The sequence below is a fragment of the Podarcis pityusensis genome, assembly GCF_964106645.2.
Source record: "Podarcis pityusensis genome assembly, chromosome: 1".
In the NCBI taxonomy this organism is placed as follows: Eukaryota; Metazoa; Chordata; class Lepidosauria; order Squamata; family Lacertidae; genus Podarcis; species Podarcis pityusensis.
In genome coordinates this window covers 32874939-32898473 of record NC_138028.1, presented here as the reverse complement: position 1 = coordinate 32898473, position 23535 = coordinate 32874939, and the positions used below count along the sequence as shown (strand labels likewise).

At 40.8% G+C, this 23535-nt stretch overlaps 1 protein-coding gene across 4 annotated transcripts in view; it reads left to right on the top strand.

Moving 5' to 3' along the window:
* MIPOL1 (mirror-image polydactyly 1) overlaps nucleotides 1-23535 on the top strand; it is a 191921-nt gene that overhangs the window by 126574 nt on the left and 41812 nt on the right. For all 4 annotated transcript variants that reach the window (XM_080978774.1, XM_080978775.1, XM_080978776.1 and 1 more), the window contains one exon: nucleotides 12242-12336. In XM_080978774.1, coding sequence (XP_080834900.1) covers nucleotides 12242-12336 — 95 coding nt within the window. The remainder of the gene's footprint in view (nucleotides 1-12241; nucleotides 12337-23535) is intronic.

The following is a 23535-nucleotide window of genomic DNA, read 5'->3' as shown; positions in this document are numbered from 1 at the left end:
AAACATAGTTTAGTGAAAGTTTCTGTTTTGTGTTCAGCTACAAATATAGCAGGCAAACCTATCTCTAGATTATATCTATTATTTTGGTACAGTTCATCATTGATAGCAAATTCTGGTGAGTCCTGCTTTATATTCTACAAGTCCTTACAGTTGTCTTCTTGCCATATTCACATAAAGTAGCACCAAATAACTAAAGATAGCACCAATTTCTAAAGATGATGCTGGGAAGGGGGGGGAGTAGCTTTGTGGGGAAAGGCATTATCTCTCAAACTGAAACTTGTTACAAATTTTGGATTTCTTTTGCCCCAAGTCGTATTAACAATGAAATGGTGCATAGGCAACCCAATATATCAAGTTACGGTTCCTTATATTTCTTGTTTACCTTTATTGGTCACCTCATAAATTGAATTCTCTAGGCACTAAGCTAATTCATTTCCTTTGTGTTTGCAGGTTGAGAATGGGTATGTGTTTCACTCAGGGCTTTGAGATACAAATTAATGAACTTTGCTTTAAATTTTATTTATAAAATTTAAAACACATCAGTGTTAGAAATCCACTTTCATGGGCATTGTGTGGGCTGTTCGGGCTGGCTTTTTTATTTGTTTGCTTGCCCTGTAATGTCTCTTAATTGATATTGTCCCTCTTAATGAACAGAGACTTGATTATTGTCAAGCTTCTCTACTTAAAAGCTGGCTGAACAGGCTTTTTATGGTGATTCTACCCAAGACATAAGGAAGGAAGGACATGAAAGGGTGAATATTCAGCCTGCCTTAATCCTTGTTTTCAGTAAGATGCTGTCTTTAATGTGAACTAATTAGTGGATAGACTTAAATTCCTGTAGACTTGTCCTTTGTTGGGTTGTGATGCACAGCTTTGCTTACATAAGAGAATCAAAATTTCTATTTTACATTGCTTTCTTTATTCTAACGCATCTTAATGAGTTTTAATAACAAAATATTTGGAATAACGTCAAGAATCAATATATAAACAACCACATGATCATCTATGTTAATATTATTTCAGATATTCTGACTTATTTTCAAGCATGTTGTTATCCCACACATAAGGAAATGTGAATGATGCATTGAACACCCAAAATGTCATTACTAAAAGACTAAAAGTGGAAGTTAGTAACAGACAAATAATGTTAAAAACTGAAAACTAAGGAAAGTGCTGGTGTATTCTGACATGCACATCAGTATGTATATCCTAAAAGTGGGGACACCTCTGTTTTTTACATTCATAACATTCATCTTTAGGTTTAACAGCATTCATGTCTGAATGTCAACTTTATCAGATTTTCAGCATTGACTGTTACCTGGATATGAGGTTATTTTAAAATTTTAAGCAGTAGAAAAAATACATATTTCCATCATTTGCTTATTTGGAAAATTGTATCCTGTGTTGTAACATTTATCAACTTGATGTCAGAAATTTCAGATTATTTCCACTTTTGGTATACGTCAAAAATATGTCTTAAAATAAGTAAGTTAAATAAGCAGTTGGTTGTTTATGGCGCTGAACCAAATGTGCTGAGATGAAAAGACATATTTGCTCATTTCCCTAGAATATATTGCTTTTATTTCATATTGTATGACTTGTGAATTCTCACACACATACAACTTAAGGCTATTCCAAATCATGGTAAAATATAATCAAGAGAAATATGACACGGCAAGCCCATTATAGGCATTTGAAGAATATATATTTACCACAGAAAGGAAGGGGATGTAATGTGGTATGTTTTACTGGGGTGTTAATGTACTACAAGAGTAGGCAAACATTTAAGACACTCAGGACACTTCATCAGAGTTTTGTTAAACTCAAACTGAATCTTGTTGCACAAGCATAATAAAATTCAGTATTAGAGGTAATATTTCTTACTTTGGATCTCACTTTTTCTGGATCAACACAGAAGCAGCTAGAACAAACCATCCTTGTAAGTTTGTAGTTGATGCACACATGCCGCCACGTTGAGAGAATTTTGAGGCCTGCTGGAGCAGCAAATACATGTTTAGGTAGAATGCAATATGCTAACTGCTGCAACAGTGTAACATTATAAACCTTCCAAGAAGGTATGCCAGCACAAATATTTAGGATGGGAGAATCTGAAACTTAAATTGAACATATATGTAATAACTGTGCTTTTGTTATTGAAACTCCCCAACCAAGCTTTACTGCATTTATCACCTGTATTATTTATAGGAGATAATTACTGCAAAACAGCTGCCTGTTGGTTTTAGTGAGCATCAGTTGTTCTCCTGTCCCAGCTGTGAGCTAATAAGGACAGTCAACACATCTGTTTCAACAGCTGGTAATTAACAAAAGCCTAATTGCTGCAACTCTTTTAACATCCAGTCTGTGAAAAGAGGAAAGATGTGGAAGAATATTATTGACTTTGTGTTCTGCACTTTCTGTGACCAGTTTCTTTCTTTCTTACTTTTTCTTCCCCCTTCCTTTCTCCCTTCCTTTTACTTTGAACACCAAGGCCTTTGTCTGATGCATTGAATGGCAGGAGAACACAATATGGTAATCCAGAGCTTAAGATTTTCGGATCTTTGTTGGTGTTTCTTATTGCAACATTTCTTTGCTACGTTGCAAGATAAAATGGATCAAAAGCATTTGCGGAGTTCCGCGTAACAGCCAAAATCCGTAGCAATCTAACCCAAAGCGATACGAGTCACAGAAGTTGCAGCCTCCGAAAGAAGTCGCTGTGTGCCCACCTCTTGATGCAACTTTTGTACATTTGAACCTCGTCGTTAACAGGATTTGGTGATCAGGTGAATAATTTTTCTTCCTAAGCTAAGCACATCAGGCAACATCATATCTAAAAACAAAATAAATATAAATAAATAAATAAAATCACTGCTGCTTTATAGGCAATTGGCAGGGCCTGTTTTGTGGCTGACAACTGTCAGATCTAATTGCATCCTGGCATTACACAGAAGAGCTGTGTGCTCAACATAGCTGTCAATGTTTCCCTTTTTTAAGGGAAATTCCCTTATTCTGAATAGGATTCCTCGCAAGAAAAGGGAAAAGTTGACAGCTATGGTGCTCAAGGGCTAGTCAACTGAGTCCTAAAGGGGATGTGAAAACCTCAGAGATTTTGGGTGTAAACGCATGAGGGAAGCATTTTTTCACTTCAATTTCCTTTCTTTTTAGCTATTTTTCGCCACTGGACATTACATCCTGGTGGTTCACCTATCCTTGGGGTGTGTGGCTGTTATGTGTTTTCCACTTTAAAGATCAGGTTTGCAGCACTGGAGTGCTTTTGAATCCAATTCTCTCTTAGTGTGTTCAAATGGCATTTGTGGCATGAAGTACCTTCTCCCACAATGAAAAAAACCCACCCAAAAAACAGTGAAAGGAAGTCTTAAGTAAGTGCTGGAAGTTCAACAGGAAGGGGGCCCTCTCCTGGATAGAGAAGCTCAGCTCCTGTGGTCCACATCCTGATAACTACCAGTTAGACTGCTATGCTTTAATGTGTTATATCTCGGACTGTCTTTGAAGACTTCCATTTGGCCATTGTTGACCAAGCGCCATTCAGAGCACAGTGTAATATCCAGCTATGTTATACTCAGAATAAGCCCATTGGATGGAGCTAAGCAACTTAAGCCCATCCATTTCAGTGAATCTACCATGATTTTCAATTGGTCTACTCATGCACAGGTTATGGTTGCGTATCATCCATATGTTGCCCTTTCTTATAAAACTGCACTGGCTTCTGCTTCCAAGTCCAAGTCAAAGTGCTGGATCCTTAATTGTTTTTAAACACTGCATGGATTCAGTAATGTATAGAGATAAAAAAAAAGTAGCAGTAGTGTCAGAGGTGGGTTATGGGGTGTAGAGCCTTGGGAACGCCACAGGGACTCCACAACAATGATGTAGAATGGAAGACGGGAGGCACCACATTTTATCATCGCACAGTGCACCGCTAAAATTTGAGACCTCAAGGTCCTCCATTGGTAGTATTTTATTTAAAATTATTCTATCCCACCATTCCTCCAAAGAGCCTAAGACAGTAAACAACAAAGATAATACCACAACAATTAACAAACATCCCTTAAAGCTTAATTGTAAACAGTGACAAAATGCTCTTTATTTATGGGGTATATTGCTTCTATAGGGACGCGGATGGCGCTGTGGTCTAAACCACAGAGCCTAGAGCTTGCCGATCGGAAGGTCGGTGGTTCAAATCCCTGCAACGGGGTGAGGTCCCGTTGCTCGTTCCCAGCTCCTGCCCACCTAGCAATTCAAAAGCACGTTAAAGTGCAAGTAGATAAATAGGTATACCGCTCCAGTAGGAAGGTAAATGGCGTTTCCATGCCCTGCTCTGATTCACCAGAAGCGTCTTAGTCATGCTGGCCACATGACCCGGAAGCTGTCTGCAGACAAACACAGGCTCCCTTGGCCAGTAAAGCCAGATGAGCGCTGCAACCCCAGAGTTGTCCGCGACTGGACTTAAAAGTCAGGGGTCCCTTTACCTTTATTGCTTCTATATATGGAGGTTCTGTTCCTAGCTATAGCAGTTGATGTGCATCGATGTCCTTTAGATGCATCTGTCCATTTTGATTACTCCCACTTTCTCATTTTTCCAGTCTTAAGTTTAGTTTTCCACATTTCCACATCAGTCTGTAATTTTTTTAATAATGAAAAAGTCCTCATGAACATATACACCTTTTTGCAAAGCAACTTGGCCTAATAGAAAGCATTTATTATGCTGTCTTCACAAATATATGCATTTTATTGTAATACATGTATTTATTTATTTTTACCATATTACTTGTCTGGAGAACTGCACGACAGAATTCAGATTAGTGCAGATTTTGTAGGATGGCTGTGCCTTGGCTTGCATATTTGGTCTCAACATGTGTGAAGTAGTAGGTTTACCTATCATTGTGAACTGAATTGATTCCCCCTCCCTCCATGGTTCCAATAGGGCAGGACTTCCCCACTAACAGAGGGGAGAGGGGCAGAATCAGGCAGGGTTAGGTGGAAGAACACCTCTGCCCCATCCAAACCCCTTTCAGCACAGCAAATTGGGGGAAATCAATGGGACTCAAGCCAGTCATTACTATACTAAGTACCCATTGATCTAGTATTTCATTGGGTACGGGTATTGAAATTGCACAAATCATCAGTAATGTCCCACACTTAAGGTACAAAGAAAGTAAAGACTATATTATAGATTATTTATTCTTCCATTTCATTGACTGGGCAGAATGATGAAATAATTTTCATGGACTCGCAATATTGCAATTCAATCTGGTAAATTGTTTAATACTTTCATTTTGTTTTTGCCAGAAATACGCTCATTCTTTGCTATTCAAAATGACTTGATTAAACTTGCTGGAATAACATTTCGCTTGGCAAATATCTCTGTACAGTCAGTTATCCAATTGTCTTTTCGTTATGTTGAAAGGTAGAGAGGAAACAGGACCCAAGTGCTTGCCATTCACTGAATGGAGATTGCCTAACCTTCAAAACATTTCTGGCGTGACAGGTTCACTTCAGCAGGTGTTCAGGAGCTGAACTGTAAGGTAGTCACAGTGACAGCAGATGAGATCCTTTGAACAAACAAAAACAAAAGTATTGGCAAAGATTCCAAATGCAGAAGGGCATTGGCATGTAGGGGAAAGTTTACAGTTCGATTTTAACAGACTGCGGGTTTGCACACGGTAGTTTGGTTTGCAGCGGCTGATATTTGCTCTCATTGGCATCTTTCAAGATCATTGCAAAAAAGTGGTTAAAAGCAGGGGTAAATTTGGCAAAATCGTTGCTAAGGGATCATAAGGATTTTTTGCTCTAATAGGGAGCCGTCATGTGTCTGCTCAAGACAGAAGCAAAACATCCATTTATTTTAACAGAGCAAGATCTTACAACCTTAGATGTTGCATTGCTATGAATTCACAATTCTCCTTTTTCTTCCTATTTGTTTATTTATTTCCTTGCTTGACACACCACCTTTCCATTAGCATGCTCAAGGCAGCTAACAGAATCAACGCTGTGCAAAACAGTTGCCGCATGCCATTTCAGAATGGCTAGGAACAGAGTTAGGCATCTTTTTGTGACATGTTATAATAATCTGATAGATAACATGAGAGCTGCCTCCTGCTGGCAAATGATTGTGCTGGGTGGCCAAAGCAAGAGTGGCAAATGGAGAACTAGCAATAATGGCAGGGATGTTGTTCGTCTGGTTGGCTCTTGGTCTGATCTAAAAGAGCTCTTGTTTCCGTTGGTAAATTGGAGGCTAGTATGTTCAATAGCTAATATCTAAGATGTCCCTAACATAATTAAATTGCTGGCTGCCCAAAAAATAATAATGGGGAGTGGAGGGTTTTCCAAGTGCTCTCCATGCTCCTGTCTTTGCTGCAAGCTTTGGAAGTTACTTTTGTAAGAAGCTGAGTGCTAAGTCATGAGCTATTTGCATGACTTGATTATGTATCATCCAGAGGAAACAGATGCATACAATTGACTTCTATCAGAATATTAATATTTCCTACTTGAGCAGCAACATTTGTGGCAAGGAAAAATTATTGATTGCTTAAGGCTGCTCTTCTAACCCCACTTACATGAGAGTAAGCTCCACTGAATTCAATAGGACTTACTTCTTCAGAGACATGGATAGGAGTGCACTTAATATTGTAGGGGAGCCCTCTCCTTTTGAGCAACAGGTCTGGCCTTCCTTTATGGCTGACACAGAAACCAAGTTTGCTGGCAGAGAAGCAAGCGAATGATCCATCCCTCTTCTGCCAGCCCGGTCACTTGGCTGCATGGAATTCCTTGTTGCTTATGGCAACAAGGTGAGTTGTTAAATACAAAGCTGAGCAGTATCAGAAGACGCTGCCCCCCCCCCCCCGCAATATGAAAACTCTGAATCATGAGAATGCAATGGTTCATTCCTGAACCAGACATTACAGTTTGGAGATAAGATATATAGATATAGATATAGATATAGATATAGATATAGATATAGATATAGATATAGATATAGATATAGATATATAAAATATATGCTTCAGGTTACATATGCTTCAGGTTACAGACTGCACTAACCCAGGAATAGTACCTCGGGTTAAGAACTTTGCTTCAGGATGAGAACAGAAATAGTGCAGCGGCAGCACAGCGGCAGCGGGAGGCCCCATTAGCTAAAGTGGTGCTTCAGGTTAAGAACAGTTTCAGGTTAAGAACAGACCTCCGGAAAGAATCAAGTTCTTAACCTGAGGTACCACTGTATCTGTACCCAAGAATGCCTAAGCAGATCCTGTGAATAAAAATCATAATGTTGAAAAGAGAAAGTATTTACCTTTGACATTAAAGCACACTTCTTTCATCTTCAAGACAGCATAATCTACTAGTTTGCCCTGGGATGTTCCATTTTCTGCTTTTGGCCAAAACCTCTCTCTGTGTCCTAGGAGATGCCACTATCTCTCAGACACCCTATTCAGTGTGCATTCCTTGAATGCCCATCATCACCAGTGCTTTTAATTCAGGAAGCATAAAGTAAAGAAGCCAAGGGGGAAAGTGGTGCCAAAGACATGCTGCCACTAAACAGGACGAAAAAGAAATAGGATTTTTTTATTTTAAAAAATGCATTGTATGCAACAGTAGTTATATTCAATGTGGGCTAAGGCTACATTCATATCATAGAGCTGTAGTTTGTTAAGAGTGCTGAGAGCTCTTGGAAAGAAGAAAGTGTCCCAGCTGAAGAAGATTGGCAAGTTAAATTAACGGTATATGCTGAAGTGGCAAAACTGACAGTGAAATTAAGAGGAAGAGATGACAACGAATTTAAGGAAGAATGGAAGGACTTTATTGCATATATACAGAAGCAATGTACACAGGTTAATACATTGGCAAGGTTTTGAGAATACTTGTAATTTTATTATGACTGGACAATAAGTAACTCAAATGGTTAAAACTTTATAACGGGCATGTAGTACATTGATATACAATGGAACCAAGGAAGGGAATAGGGGGGAGTCAATCTGTTTTGTTTTTGTTTTTATTGTTGTTTGCTTTGTTTTTGTTATTGTGGAAAATTAATAAAATGTTATGGGGGGGGGAGAGTGCTGAGAGCTCTTAAGAGATCCCTATTCCGCTCCCAGAGCTATAATTCCCAGGATCAACAATCAATCCCTCTCTACAGGGAACTCTGGGGATTGTAGTTCTGGAAGGGGAAGCATTCTTTACATCTGCAGGTGTGGCAGCGGATATGCTGGACCGTTGTTTTGCCTTGATAATGGCCTGGATGAGAGCCAATAAACTGAAGCTCAATCCAGATAAGACTGAGGCACTGTTAGTGGTTGGTTCCCTAGACCTTACGGATGGGGGGGTGCCTGTTCTTGATGGCGTTATACTCCCTCTGATGGACTAGATACATACCTTGGGGGTAGTTCTGGATCCATTGTTGTTGCTTGAGGCTCAGGTAGCCTCTATCCCTCTAAAACCTCCATTTTCAGCTCAAAAATCAAAACTGCATAATATCTGGTGCATTCCTAATACTGGACCTAGGGAAGAGATTATGGGGACAAAGTAGTTTTCAAACATTTGCCATAAGCAAACTAGAAGTAAGCAGCACATAAGCGGCACACAAAACACTACCAAACCATTCTACATTCTAAATCTTATATTAATAATCCAAAAATTGAGAGAACAAGGATTATTGGATTATTAATATAAGATTTAGAACGTAGAATGGTTTGGTAGTGTTTTGTGTGCCGCTTATGTGCTGCTTACTTCATACTGGTCTACTACAAGAATTGGCAGCATAGGTTCATTTCTTCAGTATAAGCAAATTAGAAAGCAGTTGTTGTTGTTGTTGTTGTTGTTGTTGTTGTTTTGCCAAGGAGAGGCAACAGTGTTACAAGAATGACAGTAGATTAGATTAAATGTTAAACAAAGGTTTCTAACTGGAGGATTTAAGTCATAGAAACTTGTCAATGAGCTTTTTAAAGAAGGCCTTAGATAAACAGTTATCAGAGCTTCTTAAGGTATAATGATTCCTGTCTTAGTGTGGTAGGGGTTGAACTGGATAATCCTTGAGATTCTTTCCAGCACTGCAATTCTAGGCAAACAACATTGTTCTTTAGGTTTCCTAAAATACCATATCCATTAAAATCTTTCTTAGTAGACTACTGCATATTGCTGTCACATTTCAAAGTTCCAAATGACATTCAAAGTATTCCCACTGAAATCAATGGACATGACTTGATTAAGTTGATTACTTTTGATGGGTGTCCTCTGCCCATGACATTACCAAAAATATCTCGGTTGATGTAGAATTTGCCTGTAGTCTCATATACCTGTTGCCCTGGAATTACAGAAGCACAGGGGGAAAGCACCTTGCCCCACGCCACTGGCCAAAAGAATTATCAACTGCTATTCAAGCAAGAACACCAGTCAGGAAAGATCAACCTGGTTGAAACTGGGTATAAATCATTATACATCATCACTTTGTTTTGGCCTTGATAAACTGATCTCTCGCTTCTGCCTTTTTCTCTCACTCCCCCTTTCTTGTGTGTCTTGTCTTTTTTAGTTTTGTAAGACTAATGGCAGGGCCTTTCTCTGTCTCTCTTTCTCTTTATTGACGCGAGACAAAAAGGGAGGTCAAAAATCTGGCATATAAATACATGGCAAATGAGAGAATGGTATTTGCTAGCCAGCTATTTTATTGCAGTGCAAACTTCCCAGATAAGATTTAAGAACATAATAATAGCCTGCTGGATCAGGTCAATGGCCCATATCATCCAGCATCCTGTTCTCTCTGTGGCCAACCAGAGGCCTGTGATAAACCAGGAAGCAGGACATGAGCACAAGAGCACTCTCCCCTTCTGTGGTTTCCAGCAACTGGTGCTTGGAAGCATTGCTGTCTCCACCTATGGAGGTAGACCATAGCCATCATGGCTAGTAACCATTGATAGTCTTCTCCTCCAGCTCATTGAAATGCTAAACTGAAAGGAAGTGGGGGCTCGCAAGATTGTGCTCCATATGATAACAATAAATATACAGCCCTAGATATCAGGAATAAGCCGGCTTCGTAACATCTAATTTTCTGTATGCATGGATTTTTATCATGCTGGTTTATTTGTATTTGTATGTGTCCCCCTCTCCATCTGAGATGCTACAACCAAGACACAGGTTTACCACCTTAGTGAGGATTGGGCTTCTGTCACAGGTAGCAGGCACCTAAATCCCAGATTGGAATGTTTGCTATTGTCTCTGCCTTACCAGAATTCGGCTCCCATCCTACACATTATACTCAGGAGATTAACTGCAAGCCTAGTATTATTATTTTTCCCTCTTTCTCAGGGACTGATTGCCTTGAATCCATTTACGTCAATTCTCCCTTCTCTTATGTTGCAATAAACTAGAAGCTAATCTTGTGAAGTAGTACCAGACCAGTATGGGTTTAAGTGAAAGGAGAATCCAGACCTACATCTCCTGACCTTTATCCTAAAAGGATATCAGGTGTGATACCTCTCTAAAGAATCGAACTGGTAATCTCTTGTTGAGTGGGTGTGTCTGCTACAAACATTTCCTTCCAGTCTACGTTTCAATTGCAGTTCACAGTACACTGAAAATTGTCAAGGATGTTAATTATTGGCCTCTTGGAACAACCCACCTACTTTGATTCAGGCATGTTTTCCCCAATATTTAAGAAGATTGGTTCACAAACGGTACAGTATAATTATAAAAAATAGCTTGGTTTGGCTAACATTCTTTTGTGGTTTTATATCTGTGAGCCTAAAAGGTTCAACACATAAATGGCTCAACCTGCAAATGGAATTTTAACTGCTTAATTCCAGGAATCAACTGTTTGCCTGTTCATGGAAGCAGAGTAAATGCCATTGTGCACCTTTAACAGAGGAAGCAAGCACCTTGAGTTTTAGAGCAAATTCCTTGGCCAGGCGTGCATTGTTACCTCATCCTCTGCTTAGTATGGTGTTGTTTCAGAGCTGCAAGGCTGGCTCAGTACATTTTGCTGTCTGGGGATGAAGGATAAGATGGTGCCCTGTAGAAAAGCTGACTAGGCCGGTAGCTGAATCATACTTCAACCAAGGAGATGAGGTAGAGGCCCACCATACCTGAGGCACAGGGAGACAGGCTGCATGGCAGATAACTCTGTCCTCACCTGCTGCCTATAGCAACAGCTCACTCTACCTAACAGTAGGGCTATCCTAGCAAAATTATTGTGAGATACTGCATCTGGTAAGGTAAATGCCTGATAAGGTAAATGCCTGAAAGAGTGCTGTGTGAAAATGAACCCACAGATACAATGATTTAGCCATGGCATTTTTTGCATACTTCACAGCCAGACAGGACACAAGAATGCTCTAGGCGAGATTGCCTTTGAAAAATGTTTGGACACTTTGGTTGTTATAGAATGAGGCTTCCAGGTTGTTGAGTGGAATAAGCTTGGAGCTTATTGTATTAAATTTACAGCAGCTACATTGGTTTTGTTTGGCTTTGGGGCACAGTTCATGTAATGGTAACCTAGAGTCTGGATTACTGCAACATAGTCTGTAACTCAGTGAGCTAGACTGCTAATAGCCTACAGCATACATGGCCAAACTTGGCCCTCCAGCTGTTTTGGGACTACAGTTCCCATCATCCCTGATCACAGTTCCCATCATCCCTGTTAGCTAGGGAGTTGTAGTCCCAAAACATCTGGAGGGCCAAGTTTGACCATGCCTGGCCTACAGCATCCGACACCTCTGCTACAACATTTGCACTGACTGCCAAGCTTTTCCTGAGATCTCTTTGCTAGATTATATTAAAAAAAGAATAGTTAGAATGAATTGTTGAGGACAACAGCTCAATTAACAACTATTTATTGGTTGTATTTATATTCCTCATTCCTGCTAATGCATCCAAGGTGGTCTACTAGCCATTATGCTTATATGCCACCTCTGCAGTATGCCTCTGCATATCCATTGCTGGGAGCACCAGCAGGAAACTGCCATTGCAATCATGTCCTGTTTGTGAGCTTCTCAGGTACATTTAATTGGCCACTGTTGGAAACAGTAAGCTAGACTGGATAGGCCTTTAGTGTGATCTAGCAGGCCTCTAGATTGAATCCTGCAGGCACTTACCTGAAAGGCACTTACCTGAATAAGCCCCAGTGAACTCTTCAAGGCATTTGCATGGAACACAATGCCAACTTTTGTGTATAAAATAATTTTTTTTGTTATTTTGGCCTCTTGGAAGGGGGGAAATTAAACTGGCTTTCTCTTTGTAGGAAAAATTGATGGCTATGCAACAAGAAAGAGAGGCAGCTGTTCAACAATATAAAGAACTAGAAGAAGAGCTCCAGACCCTTCGCATTTATTACAGGTAATGTAATTTATATTACTGAAAAAGCAATGTCCAATGAAATGTGATTTTTTTCCCTATTGTGTTATTATTCCTAGGAATACAAAAAGCGAGAAAAGGGTCAGGGTAATAATATCCCTGAATTCAGTTTATCAGATGGATATTTTAGGGAGAAACTATATAGGACAAGAAAAAATGTATCAAAGTTACAAGCCAAGAGACAAGTCAGGCAGCTCTAAGGTGCTGGTCAGGGCATCTGATGTCACTGGGGCCGGCCTCTCCCCTACAAACCCAACTGGCCCTTCCCCAGTATCCAGATCAGTGCCTCCCCAATTCTGCACTCTTGTCCTTTTCTTGCTTCCCCTCTGACCAGCCCTGCCAGTGGGCTCATGATGCCCACTGATGTGGAAGGAGGCCGACCTCCACTGGAGGTAGGCCCAGTAAAGGAACCCTCGACCTGAGGTTGTTCACAACTGTTGTAGCATGGAAGTTCAAAGCCATTTCAATGAGGAAAGATTTCTTATAATCACACAATGGTTCCTTGAGCATATTTTTATCCAGAGACTGCTGTATTTCTATTTGATGATTCTTCTTTTTATTCCTTTTTTAAAAAACACCATGGGGTTGCCCCCCAAAATAATAAAAACCTATTTAATCTAAAGAAGGAAAAAGTGGGGGTGGAGAAAAACAGAAAGGAATCTACCTCAGGCTCATGAGCCAAGAAAAAGTTGGCTGGGAATGAAGACAGGCAAGTTCTTTCTTTGTGTTGTGACTCAGGACAAGGTGCCATTCAGCCTGATTCAATACCTGAAAATCATTCCTGAAACAAAACTTTGCATGACAGTTAGGAGTTACAATGTTGCTTACAATGTTGCCAGTTAAACTGTTCTAATTTTCTAACCACTGTATTCCTGAGGTGGTGATTAATGCAAATCATAAAAACCCGAGTGTTGTGCAAAGGCTGGGTCGGTACTGGGAAAAATTCATTCTCCTATGTAATAAAAAACCAAAACGTTTACCAAAGTAAAGTACAGTCGTGCCTTGGAAGTCGGAACGGAATCCGTTCCAGAAGTCGACTTCCAAAACGTTCAGAAACCAAAGCGCATCTTCCGATTGGCTGCAGGAAGCTCTTCCATCCAATCGGAAGCCGCGGAAGTCCTGTTGGATGTTCGGCTTCCAAAAATAGTTTGCAAACTGGAACAGTCACTTTGGGGTTTGCGCCGGAGTCAAAACATTTGAGAACTAAGTGTTCAAAAACCAAGATATGACTGTATACAAAAGTAAGAGTCTTCTTGAAATAAAGGTGTGCCAGCATATTATAGCTTTATTTTATTTTTTAAGAAGGCTTAAAGGTGGATAAAGAAAATTTTTCATCCTTGGTCATGTTTCTGTGTTTCATGCCTATATGTTATAAGTTGGTTAAGAGACTTGGGCCTGGTCTTCATTGTGTTGGTTCCAGAGGGCCATCACACAAGTGGAGGGGGTTGGACTAGATGACTCTCTTGGTCCCCTTCAACTGTACAATGTTATGATTCTGTAAGTAGAAGGCACTTCCCCTTGCTCAAGGGGCTTCATGACTGCTGCCAACTCCCCGCCCCCATCTGCAGATGCTTGCACCATGTGCCACACCTTTCACAAGGGTCCTAAGGGGTGTGTGCATGTGTGCAAGGGGCTGCAACAGGGAGGACGTTTTGGAAGTGGAGTTCCGTCGGTGGTTTGTGGGTCCAAACCATCATATCTATTTCTTTTCTTCCCGGGGCAATAAATGCCACAGGTATGTTTAAAATTAGTGCATTTTAAAGTTCTAACTTTATTTCCATTTCCTATAGCAAGAAAAGTACCACTTACACACACACACACACACAGAGAGAGAGAGAGAGAGAGAGAGAGAGAGAGAGAGAGTATGCATGGACAGAGGACTGTTAAAATTTTATGGATCCCTGCAGGTTGCAAAGTTTCACTGTATCCTTTGTAGCTAGTGGCTCCAGCACCTGAGATCAGGGGATCTCCCTTATGCCCAAATCTGTAAAGAAATACTCACATTCCAACTGCATATATTGTAGAACTATGGGGAACACTCAGGGTGGAGGCTCTTAAATTTTATTTTATTTTTAAGGGGAAAAAACAGCCTGTGAGTGGCCTCATTATTCAAGACCTTTGACCAGATCTACGCCCTTAAAAAGAGGCTTGATAAACAGGTTAGTTTATCTGATTGATAATTGTCCAGGCAGGAGCCTTCCCAGACCAGTAGATGCCAAGAGTAAAAAACAACAACCGAAAACCAAATATATCCTGCTTCCTCCTTTCACCTTTCGGTCTCTTTCAGCACCTCCTGTATTCACTTACTTAAAATTTGCCAAGTCACTTCCTCTTCCTGCTGCACTATGGGACATAAATTCTAACTCCTTCCCATACCCAGTCCTTTCATTCAGCCCACTTCCTCTTCTCTATTTTCTACTATTAAACATCCAATGAATCCCAAGTTCTTTAAGTCCCTGTTTCCCCGGGGTCTCCAGTCGCAAGCGGCTTGAGCTTTTACACACCTGTCAGCTTTGCTTGAATCATCATTGACTCTCTAATGGCCAATCTACACATGATTGCATTCGTTATTCTTCTTTAAAAGTGTGCTTAATGCTGGCTGGCCCCCTCCCATTTTATTAAGGAAAATGAGCTTTGCACTGACATTTTGGCACTGCTTTCCCAATCTAGACTGGTACGTACTTTGCACTGGCCCCCTCCCCACCCCATCTTCTTTTTTCCCTGGAAGATGCTGCTTTCTAGCGGCGTTTCCATGCGCTGCTCTGGTTCGCCAGAAGTGGCTTAGTCATGCTGGCCACATGACCCGGAAGCTGTACGCCGGCTCCCTCGGCCAATAAAGCGAGATGAGCGCCGCAACCCCAGAGTCGTCCGCGACTGGACCTAATGGTCAGGGGTACCTTTACTTTTTAATGCTGCTCTAATAACATTTGCCCCTAATATTCAAGTTGGGAAAGGAAAACATTTAAAACATCACAGAATTTCCTTTCTCAGAATGTGGTCTCTTTGCTTTCTCTCCCAGAACTCAAGGGCCACCACTGAAAACCGAACCAGACTTGTGAGTATGAGGGTAGCTGGGAACTGGCTTTCCAAAATCGGGGGGGGGGGGGGAGTGTTCTCTTGAAGAAGAAAGGACACGCTTCATCATAGGGTTTGGGGGTTTTATTTTAAAAGTGTAAATAGCAAAGGTCTGGAAGGACCTCCAAGTCATATGTTAAGATTTATCCAATCACATTTTTCAGAAGATTCAGTGCCCTTCTGACATAAAAAGCCTGGGCACCTAAAACTTCCATCATGTTGCCTTTCACAGGTAACATTTTCACTGTCTGCAAAAAGTACCCATTAGCAAGGAGAGAGATGTCCAGGGACGTCATCATTTATTATTTGTGAAGTGCTTAGTGTGTATTTAATATAAATAAAAATGCACATCAATCCCTAACTGCAGGCCCTCCAGTCTAATAAGAGGGATATAAGAGAAGGAGGGAGTAGAACTATAAATTACTGCCATGACAGGAACCAATAATGGCAGTAACAGTTTCCTGGTATTTCTTAATTTGTTAAACAGATAGGGTGGTATCCAATTGTGCCCTTCTGCTGATAGAAGGCTGCTTGGTCCAATGGAGGCTTATGTTGGTGGGTATGGGAAGGGAGTTTTTTCCCCCTTCCTTCTGCGGCCCCCCTGTGCCTCCCGTTAACTTTCCTCAAGTGGGTTGGAGGACCCTTTGAGAAAACATGGTAGATGATGCAGAAAGCTGAGGGAGAAAGGGTGAATCTGAGAAAATCACCTTCTCCTCCCTTTTTGGTTCCACTGGATCAAAGAGCCTTCCGTTGGGACACTCATGGACTTCGTATTGTTTTATGTTTTTTGAAGTGATAGAAATGTGTTTCTGTAGAACCATTTTTATCCTGCCTTACAGCCTTAAGATTTCTAAGGCAGCTTGCAAAATAAAACATGGAAAACAATCGTAATAAAGTGTGTCAAATCATCCCCAGTTAAATAGTACGATTGCAGAAGAGTCAGTATCAATATAGAAAAGTTGATAATACCACTAGAGGAGGTCAAGTTTTAATATGGTGCCTAAACACAAATGGTTTTGGTATGGTGAAGAAGCCAAGTAAAGCGTTGTGCTAAAGTCCTAATGAGCCAGTGTGGTGTAGTGGTTAAGAGCAGTAGACTTGTAATCTGGTGAATTGGGTTCGCTTCTCCGCTCCTCCACATGCAGCTGCTGAGTGACTTTGGGCTATTCACACTACTCTGAAGTATCTCAGCCTCATTCACCTCACAGAGTGTTTATTGTGGGGGAGGAAGGGAAAGGAGATTGTTAGCCTCTTTGAGACTCCTTAGGGTAGTGATAAAGCGGGATATCAAATCCAAACTTTTCTTCTTCTTCTTCTGAATTGCCTTTCATTACCTGTTGTACTATGAGTTGTAGCCAGTCTTAGGGTACACTCTAAAACCCCACCCACTGCTGGCATCCCAGACCCTTATGGCAGCCCCAGCAGAAGGTGGAGGGCAGGATGCAGCGATTGGGTCCGGATCAGGCCTGATTCTACTGTGCAACAGCAGTGTGACTGGCTCAGCATTCAGCAGATCCTGGGCTACCTCAGTCCTGATCCCAATGCCCCATTTTGAGGATTTCAGCTGTCTGGTGTGGTGTAAAGCCCACCAAGGTGCCGCCCAGTCACATGTTCAGGAGTTGGCAGGAGGCCAGCTGAGCGGAGAGGTGCCTCTGCGCAACCCAGCTCTGTTGGGGGTTGGATTATTCTGTTAGTCATACCTACAGTAGACCCCTTTGAAATGAATGGGTCTACTCTTCAGTATAGCCAAGTCTGGATGAAACACTATGATTCCCCCCCCCCCCCCAGTTATTACCAGCAAGAAAAAAATTATATCTTATTGTTGTCTCTTACGTATTATTATTTTTTTGTTTTCACATGCAGATCTGACATTTCCATGTGCCAAGCAAGACCTGCTTTAAAGAAACTATTTTAAATAGAATTGTGTTTTTTATATCCCTCCCTTACTCAACTGCAGACTTCTGTACACACATAGAAACTAAGAAAGGTTTCAAGAAACTAAGAAAGGTTTCAAGCCTGCCCATGTAACTATTCAGATTTCATTTAATATTAAGTTCCTTGTTTAATATTCTATTTTCTTTTCTTCATACCAGTTTGGGGGTGAATATGAAATATACAAATGAATATTGTACCTGATGCAATAATCACACACACACAACAGCAGCAGCAGCAGCAGCAGCAAGCAAGCAATTCTCATTTTTACTAGCAGTGTGTGTGACATAGATTTTTCCATCATTCAGAATGGAAAAGGTATCTGGGCTTGACAGTCTCATTTTTATGCTTCAAATTGCCTTCTCCACAAAAGACCCATCAGATGTGTACAGGGTGGGAGGCTAAAGGCGGGGAACGAATTATCTTTTTCTGCTTTGCCATAAAGAAGAGGTCTTTGTTTACCTTCTCTGCGCCGTGGGACACAATGTGATATGTCTCGATTTATTCACTTCATATGAAAGAACCTAACCCAGTGCAACTTGATATCACACAATTTAAATGAGATAAAGAAAAAGGAAGGAATTGCCAAGCGTGTTGCTTAGGGTTTTGGTTTTGTTTGTTTTTTAAGTCAGTATCCACTTGTGATGTCCTTTTGTGCATTTTAGTTTTTGGTGGTGTTCTGGCTATACAAAAAAAAACCGGTTAGGTCTTGGTCCTGCCAATCCTATGTTCTGTTCTTTTATCAGTGTTCTTGTACTAAATCCCTAATTTAATACATATTTCAGCGCAAAATACACATTTAGATGTTCTGTGACTGGGGGAAGGGGTGGGGAGTAACAGTGAAGGGTAGAAGACTTTTAGTCCTCCTCTGAGCAATGCAGACAGGAAGGTGTTTTTATTCCTGTCGGGTTTTAAATGTTTTTCTGTTAGTGAGATTGGTTAGGGCAGAACTCGAAATTCTAAGAGGAATTTCTAAGAGGAACGTGGGGTTCCAAACCCTGTGCTTCTTTTGTAATGCTAATGGAGAGATGGGAGGTCACACTAACAAGAGTGAATTGGCAGGAGGGTTTGTAACTCTTCCTCTACCCACTGATTCTCTCTTGTGAATGCTTGTCCTCCACCCTGTGCTGGGACCCAAAACTGAATTTTTCCGTGCCTGGGTTGAGCACCGCTTCATCTCGTGAATCCTCCCCTAAAACTGCCAAAATCCTTGGTGAGTCTTAGGCTGCAGACCTGAGAGTAAGTTTCATTGAAATTGGTGGGACCTCTAAATAGATATGAATAGGACTGCACTGTAAGGCACTTGAGTGGATTTAGGGCTGGGTGGAAATATGAAAGGTTCTTCCTTCTTCACAGCTAGGGATTGATTGAACTGACTGACTTTTGAGTTCCTTCCCATTTCATATGCCAGGATGGGGAGCCTCCAGGTATTGTTGGACTGCATATCGCATAATCTCTGAGCTGGTGGAAATTGGAGTCCAATGACACCTAGAAGGCTACAGGTTTCCTACCCCTCAATGCCAATTCCAAAAGACAGGGAAGGGCCTGGTGCACTTTTGGGCTTTCCTTAGAGAGAAAATCTTACCACCTCCTCTGCAAGACATTAAAATGTTTCGACAGATATACCAATAGTTGGTATTATCACATTTAATTAATTATAAAGAAGTTATTGTATTTGGCTCCTGTAAATGGGTATTAAAGAATAATCTTGTGTTGTGGGAACTCACCACATAGCACTCCAAGAGGTCATAAGGTCTGCATTTTCCTGCCATTTGAACTAGGAAAACATTTAAATATTTATTTATTAATTAACACTGACAATTGAGTAGCAATCAGTGTACAGTGGTACCTTGGGTTAAGAACTTAATTCGTTCTGGAGGTCCATTCTCAACCTGAAACTGTTCTTAACCTGAGGTACCACTTTAGCTAATGGGGCCTCCCGCTACGACCGTGCGATTTCTGTTCTCATCCTGAAGCAAAGTTCTTAACTCGAGGTCCTATTTCTGGGTTAGCAGAGTTTGTAACCTGAAGCATCTGTAACCTGAAGTGTCTGTAACCTGAGGTACCACTGTACTTTGAAGTGTTTAGCAGATTTAAAATTTGTTAGTGTACCTCATAAATTATTTGTGCTACATTAAGTTGTGTGATCAATTAATGCATTTTGCCACATCATTATTTTACTGCTAGTATTAATTATTTTACCACTGCAGGAATGCTGCATCATCCGCAACACTGATTTGTGAATGTACACAAAATTTAGCTGCATTTAACTTTTGATGTAATTGTCATCGTCTCTACATTTCTTTCTCCCCTCACCCTAATCATGTATATCTGACAACTTACATTTCATGCAGCTGATGAAGTCAACTCGAATTCACAAATTCACAAACCACGATAAATTTGTTAGTCTTTAAGGTACTGCAGGTCTCTTTGCTAATGTATATATGATAGATGGTTGTTTTTTCCTGTTTCCCCTGGTTGGGCAATTTGTTTTCAACTTCAAGTTGTGGGGTAGGAACCTCAGATTTGCTCATATTGGTTTTTATGTGGTATTTCATTTACTTGCACCAGAAAAAGCTTCTTTAAGTTCTTTTTAGCCTGTTCTTTGAGAGGATAATCGTAAGAAAGAAGAGCAGTGTTTCGAAGCAGACCAGTGTGAAGTCACAATAGGTTGCCCACTGTTACAAGATAGAATATAACAATAGTATCTCAAAAGCTTATCTATGTTTAACCACTAGTAGTATTAAAGCTAATGATGTTGTAGATAATACAAGTAATCTTATCAGATCTTTAGGTTTCCAGGGCGGAGCTCAGTGACCCCGGGCTTTTACTGAATGGCCTCTCTAAGATGTTACGTTTCACAGGATTTTAGTGACCGTAGCCAGATTTACAAAATTATAAAGAAGAAAGCATTTGCTCTACATACAACTTCTTGCAGATGGTACACAGAAACGGGGGTGATGGGGAGAGTGTAGGATTAGCATCTGACAACATTGGATGCCATTTTTTCACTTGTATGTCTGTTTTGTGTTGCAGGCTGGGAAACTATAATCAGTTGCGGCTTCTTATTAGCTATGTTTGTAGCAGTTTGGTATATAAGATCAGGACAATTTACCTGCTGATTTCATGCCAACCCTCCTACAGAGAAATGTCCTGGGTGTAAGAATTTTTGAAACGAGTGACTCTGAATAGCTTGCGAACCAGCTTCAAAATATGGTGGCCAAAGTGTGGAATCATCCGTACCAGGAAGTGATGATAGTGGCTGGTGAGAATCCAGGATCTGTATAAGCCATATATGCTTATACCATACATCCTGCATTATGGCAGTTAGGCCTATTGAACTCAGTGGGATTTGCTTCTGAGGAGATACCCCTACATGTGTGCTGTTAAGAGATAGAAAGGTTTTTAAGTGATTGGTTGTTTAAAGGAGTTAATTAAACGAATGCCAGGAATTCTGGTGTCGGAAGGTTCTGTTATTTACATAAATCAGAAACAGGGAAACTTGCCACAGTTGTGCAAAATCCAAGTTGTATTATGCAACCATTTTCTTAATTGAATTGTGGTTCATGACTTTTATAATCCTAAGAAGCACCCACAGTACAGGAAGTGGGCAGGAACGGAGAGGCGTCGAGTTCCAGAAACACTTTTTTCTCCACTCGCACTCATCACTTGAGCTTAAAAATACCAGCACAGCATGATGGGAATACCGGAAAAACACTGCTCTCTGCATGCATGCTAAGGCTGCCACCCTAAAGGTGCTTTAGGAGCAAGTTGGCTCCATTGTACTTGGTGGGCTTTGCAAGCTGCTTTGCTTGCATACCTCAGGTCAGGCTTCGTGTCAGCCTGCTAAAGTTGTTTTTTTTAAAAAAAGGTTTTTTCAGCAGCAGGTTTGCTCACTTTTCAAGCAGTCCAAACCCTCAAAGGAGGTTTTTTGTTGTTGTTTTTCAGACTGAGGGGAGTTTAAGCCTAGGGTTTTAGTGGAGAACTAGTGAAAGGGGCCTGGCTTCTGTGTGCATGCATCTGCTTCACTCCCACCCACCCCTACCCCCATCCTCTTTTTCTCTTTTCAGGGAGTTAGCTTTTTTTGTCCTACAACTTTTAAAGTATGTGGATGTGTTTTAACTGCCTCGAAATTCTCCAAACCTGTCATGGCCGACTGCTAGTGAATATACAAATAAAAGAAACTACCTTAAAATAACATTAGCATTTTGACATATGCCCACAGAAGCCAAGCAAGTCAGAGTGATCCCATTAGCTCAATGTGATCCCATTAGTTGAATTGTTCCGTCTGCCTCCTTTCATCTAAGGAGCAGTTCTCACATTCCATTTGTCAGTACTTGATGAGGCAAGCTGCTGACATTCTTCTCCTCCATAGTATATTCTCTTGTTCTAAAATCTTAGCTCCCTTCTTTCTCCCACATCCCAGATCTCGCCATTAAAGTAATCTTGTGTGCCCTACATCTAAATTTGGTAAACCGATCTTAATAGTTTACCATTTTAGCACACGATGCTGATTCCATGTCTATCCCAGAACTTTTAACAATCTCAGAAAGTGTGTGGCTTTGACAGGGGACTTATTTCAGCCCAAAAACAAAACTTGAGTTGACAAGGGTTACTTCCTTTACCCCTTTACATGTTTCCTCTTTGAAAAAGCCATGCCTGTACTAAAGATTCACCTTCCCAGGAGTACACAGAGAGTGTCAGAAGCTTTTTGGGTATTGCTCGGTGCCTTAAAGATTTGAGACAAAGGTCCATGGTGTAAATCTGCATAAAATTTGCATATGCTGATTTATATGCATAGATGCAAACTTGCGGCAGATCTTCAGAAGTAAAGCCACCCTGTAAGCAAACTTTTATTTATTTATTTTTAAGTGGGGGTGAAAGGCAGGAAATCTAGGGCCCCATTCAAATGAGCAGGGGGTTCTGTCCCTCTGGGCCACCCCTTAACAATGCCCCAGAGGCCAAGCAGCTTACGAAAAGGTCATGACCCAGAAAGTTCTTCCTGAATAGTGGATCCTAACATCCTCCCCTTCAATTCCATACCAAAGCATTAGTTTACCTTCAGCACACAAACAGCTATGCTGCATTCAGCGGAAGTGTTTACATTGGGAACCATGCAGTGATAACATGCAGAGTAAATAAACTGATATTGTGACCAATGAAATAATGTTAAAACTTGAACTGGCAGGGAGCAAATAGCACCCCAAAACAAAAATTAAAATATGTATTTTTAGGCTTGATAGCTAATAAGTGATGGTCCCCTTAGTGATGGTCATTAATCTTTCACCCAACAATGGCAAAACAATAGGTCGTTTTACTTCAGGTAAACCAGAATTCTTTTCTTTTTCTTTCAGAATATACAGTGGTACCTTGGGTTAAGTACTTAATTCGTTCCAGAGGTCCGTTCTTAACCTGAAACTGTTCTTAACCTGAAGGCACCACTTTAGCTAATGGGGCCTCCCGCTGCTGCCACACTGCCAGAGCACAATTTCTGTTCTCATCCTGAAGCAAAGTTCTTAACCCAAGGTAATATTTCTGGGTTAGCGGAGTCTGTAACATGAAGTGTATGTAACCTGAAGCGTATGTAACCCAAGGTACCACTGTATTTATCTGGTCCAGTAAGATAAAATGGATTTTTTGCAGGCAGTTAATTGATTCCAATAGGTGTCATATAGGGAATACTGTTAAGATTTAGTAATTATTGAGAGCTTTAATTCCAAGACATGTTGTTAGCTTTAAAATATATCACTGTGAAGTCTTAGCATATTGTGGTATTTACCCAAGTGGCAAATAAACAGGTTTTCCAGTTAGACGACAATTTATACACAACACAGGAATGTTAAGATATATATCCTGGACTTGTGGGTGTTGAGCATGCTGCTTTATGGAAGCGAGCAACTTACACCTGCCAGGAGAAATACCTTGATGCCTTTCACATGTGCTGTGAACATCACATGGCAGGACAGAGTCTCAAACAAAAATGTGTTCTCCCAAGCCCACATTCCCAGCTTGTTTGCACTTCAGTCCCAGTGACATCTGCGCTGGCTTGGTCATGTACACAGAATGGAAGATGGCAGGATCCACAAGGACGTGCTGTACAGGGAACTGGCTTCAAGTCCTAGGACTGTTGGCAGACCAACTCTGCATTACAAAGATGCCTGCAAACATGGCATG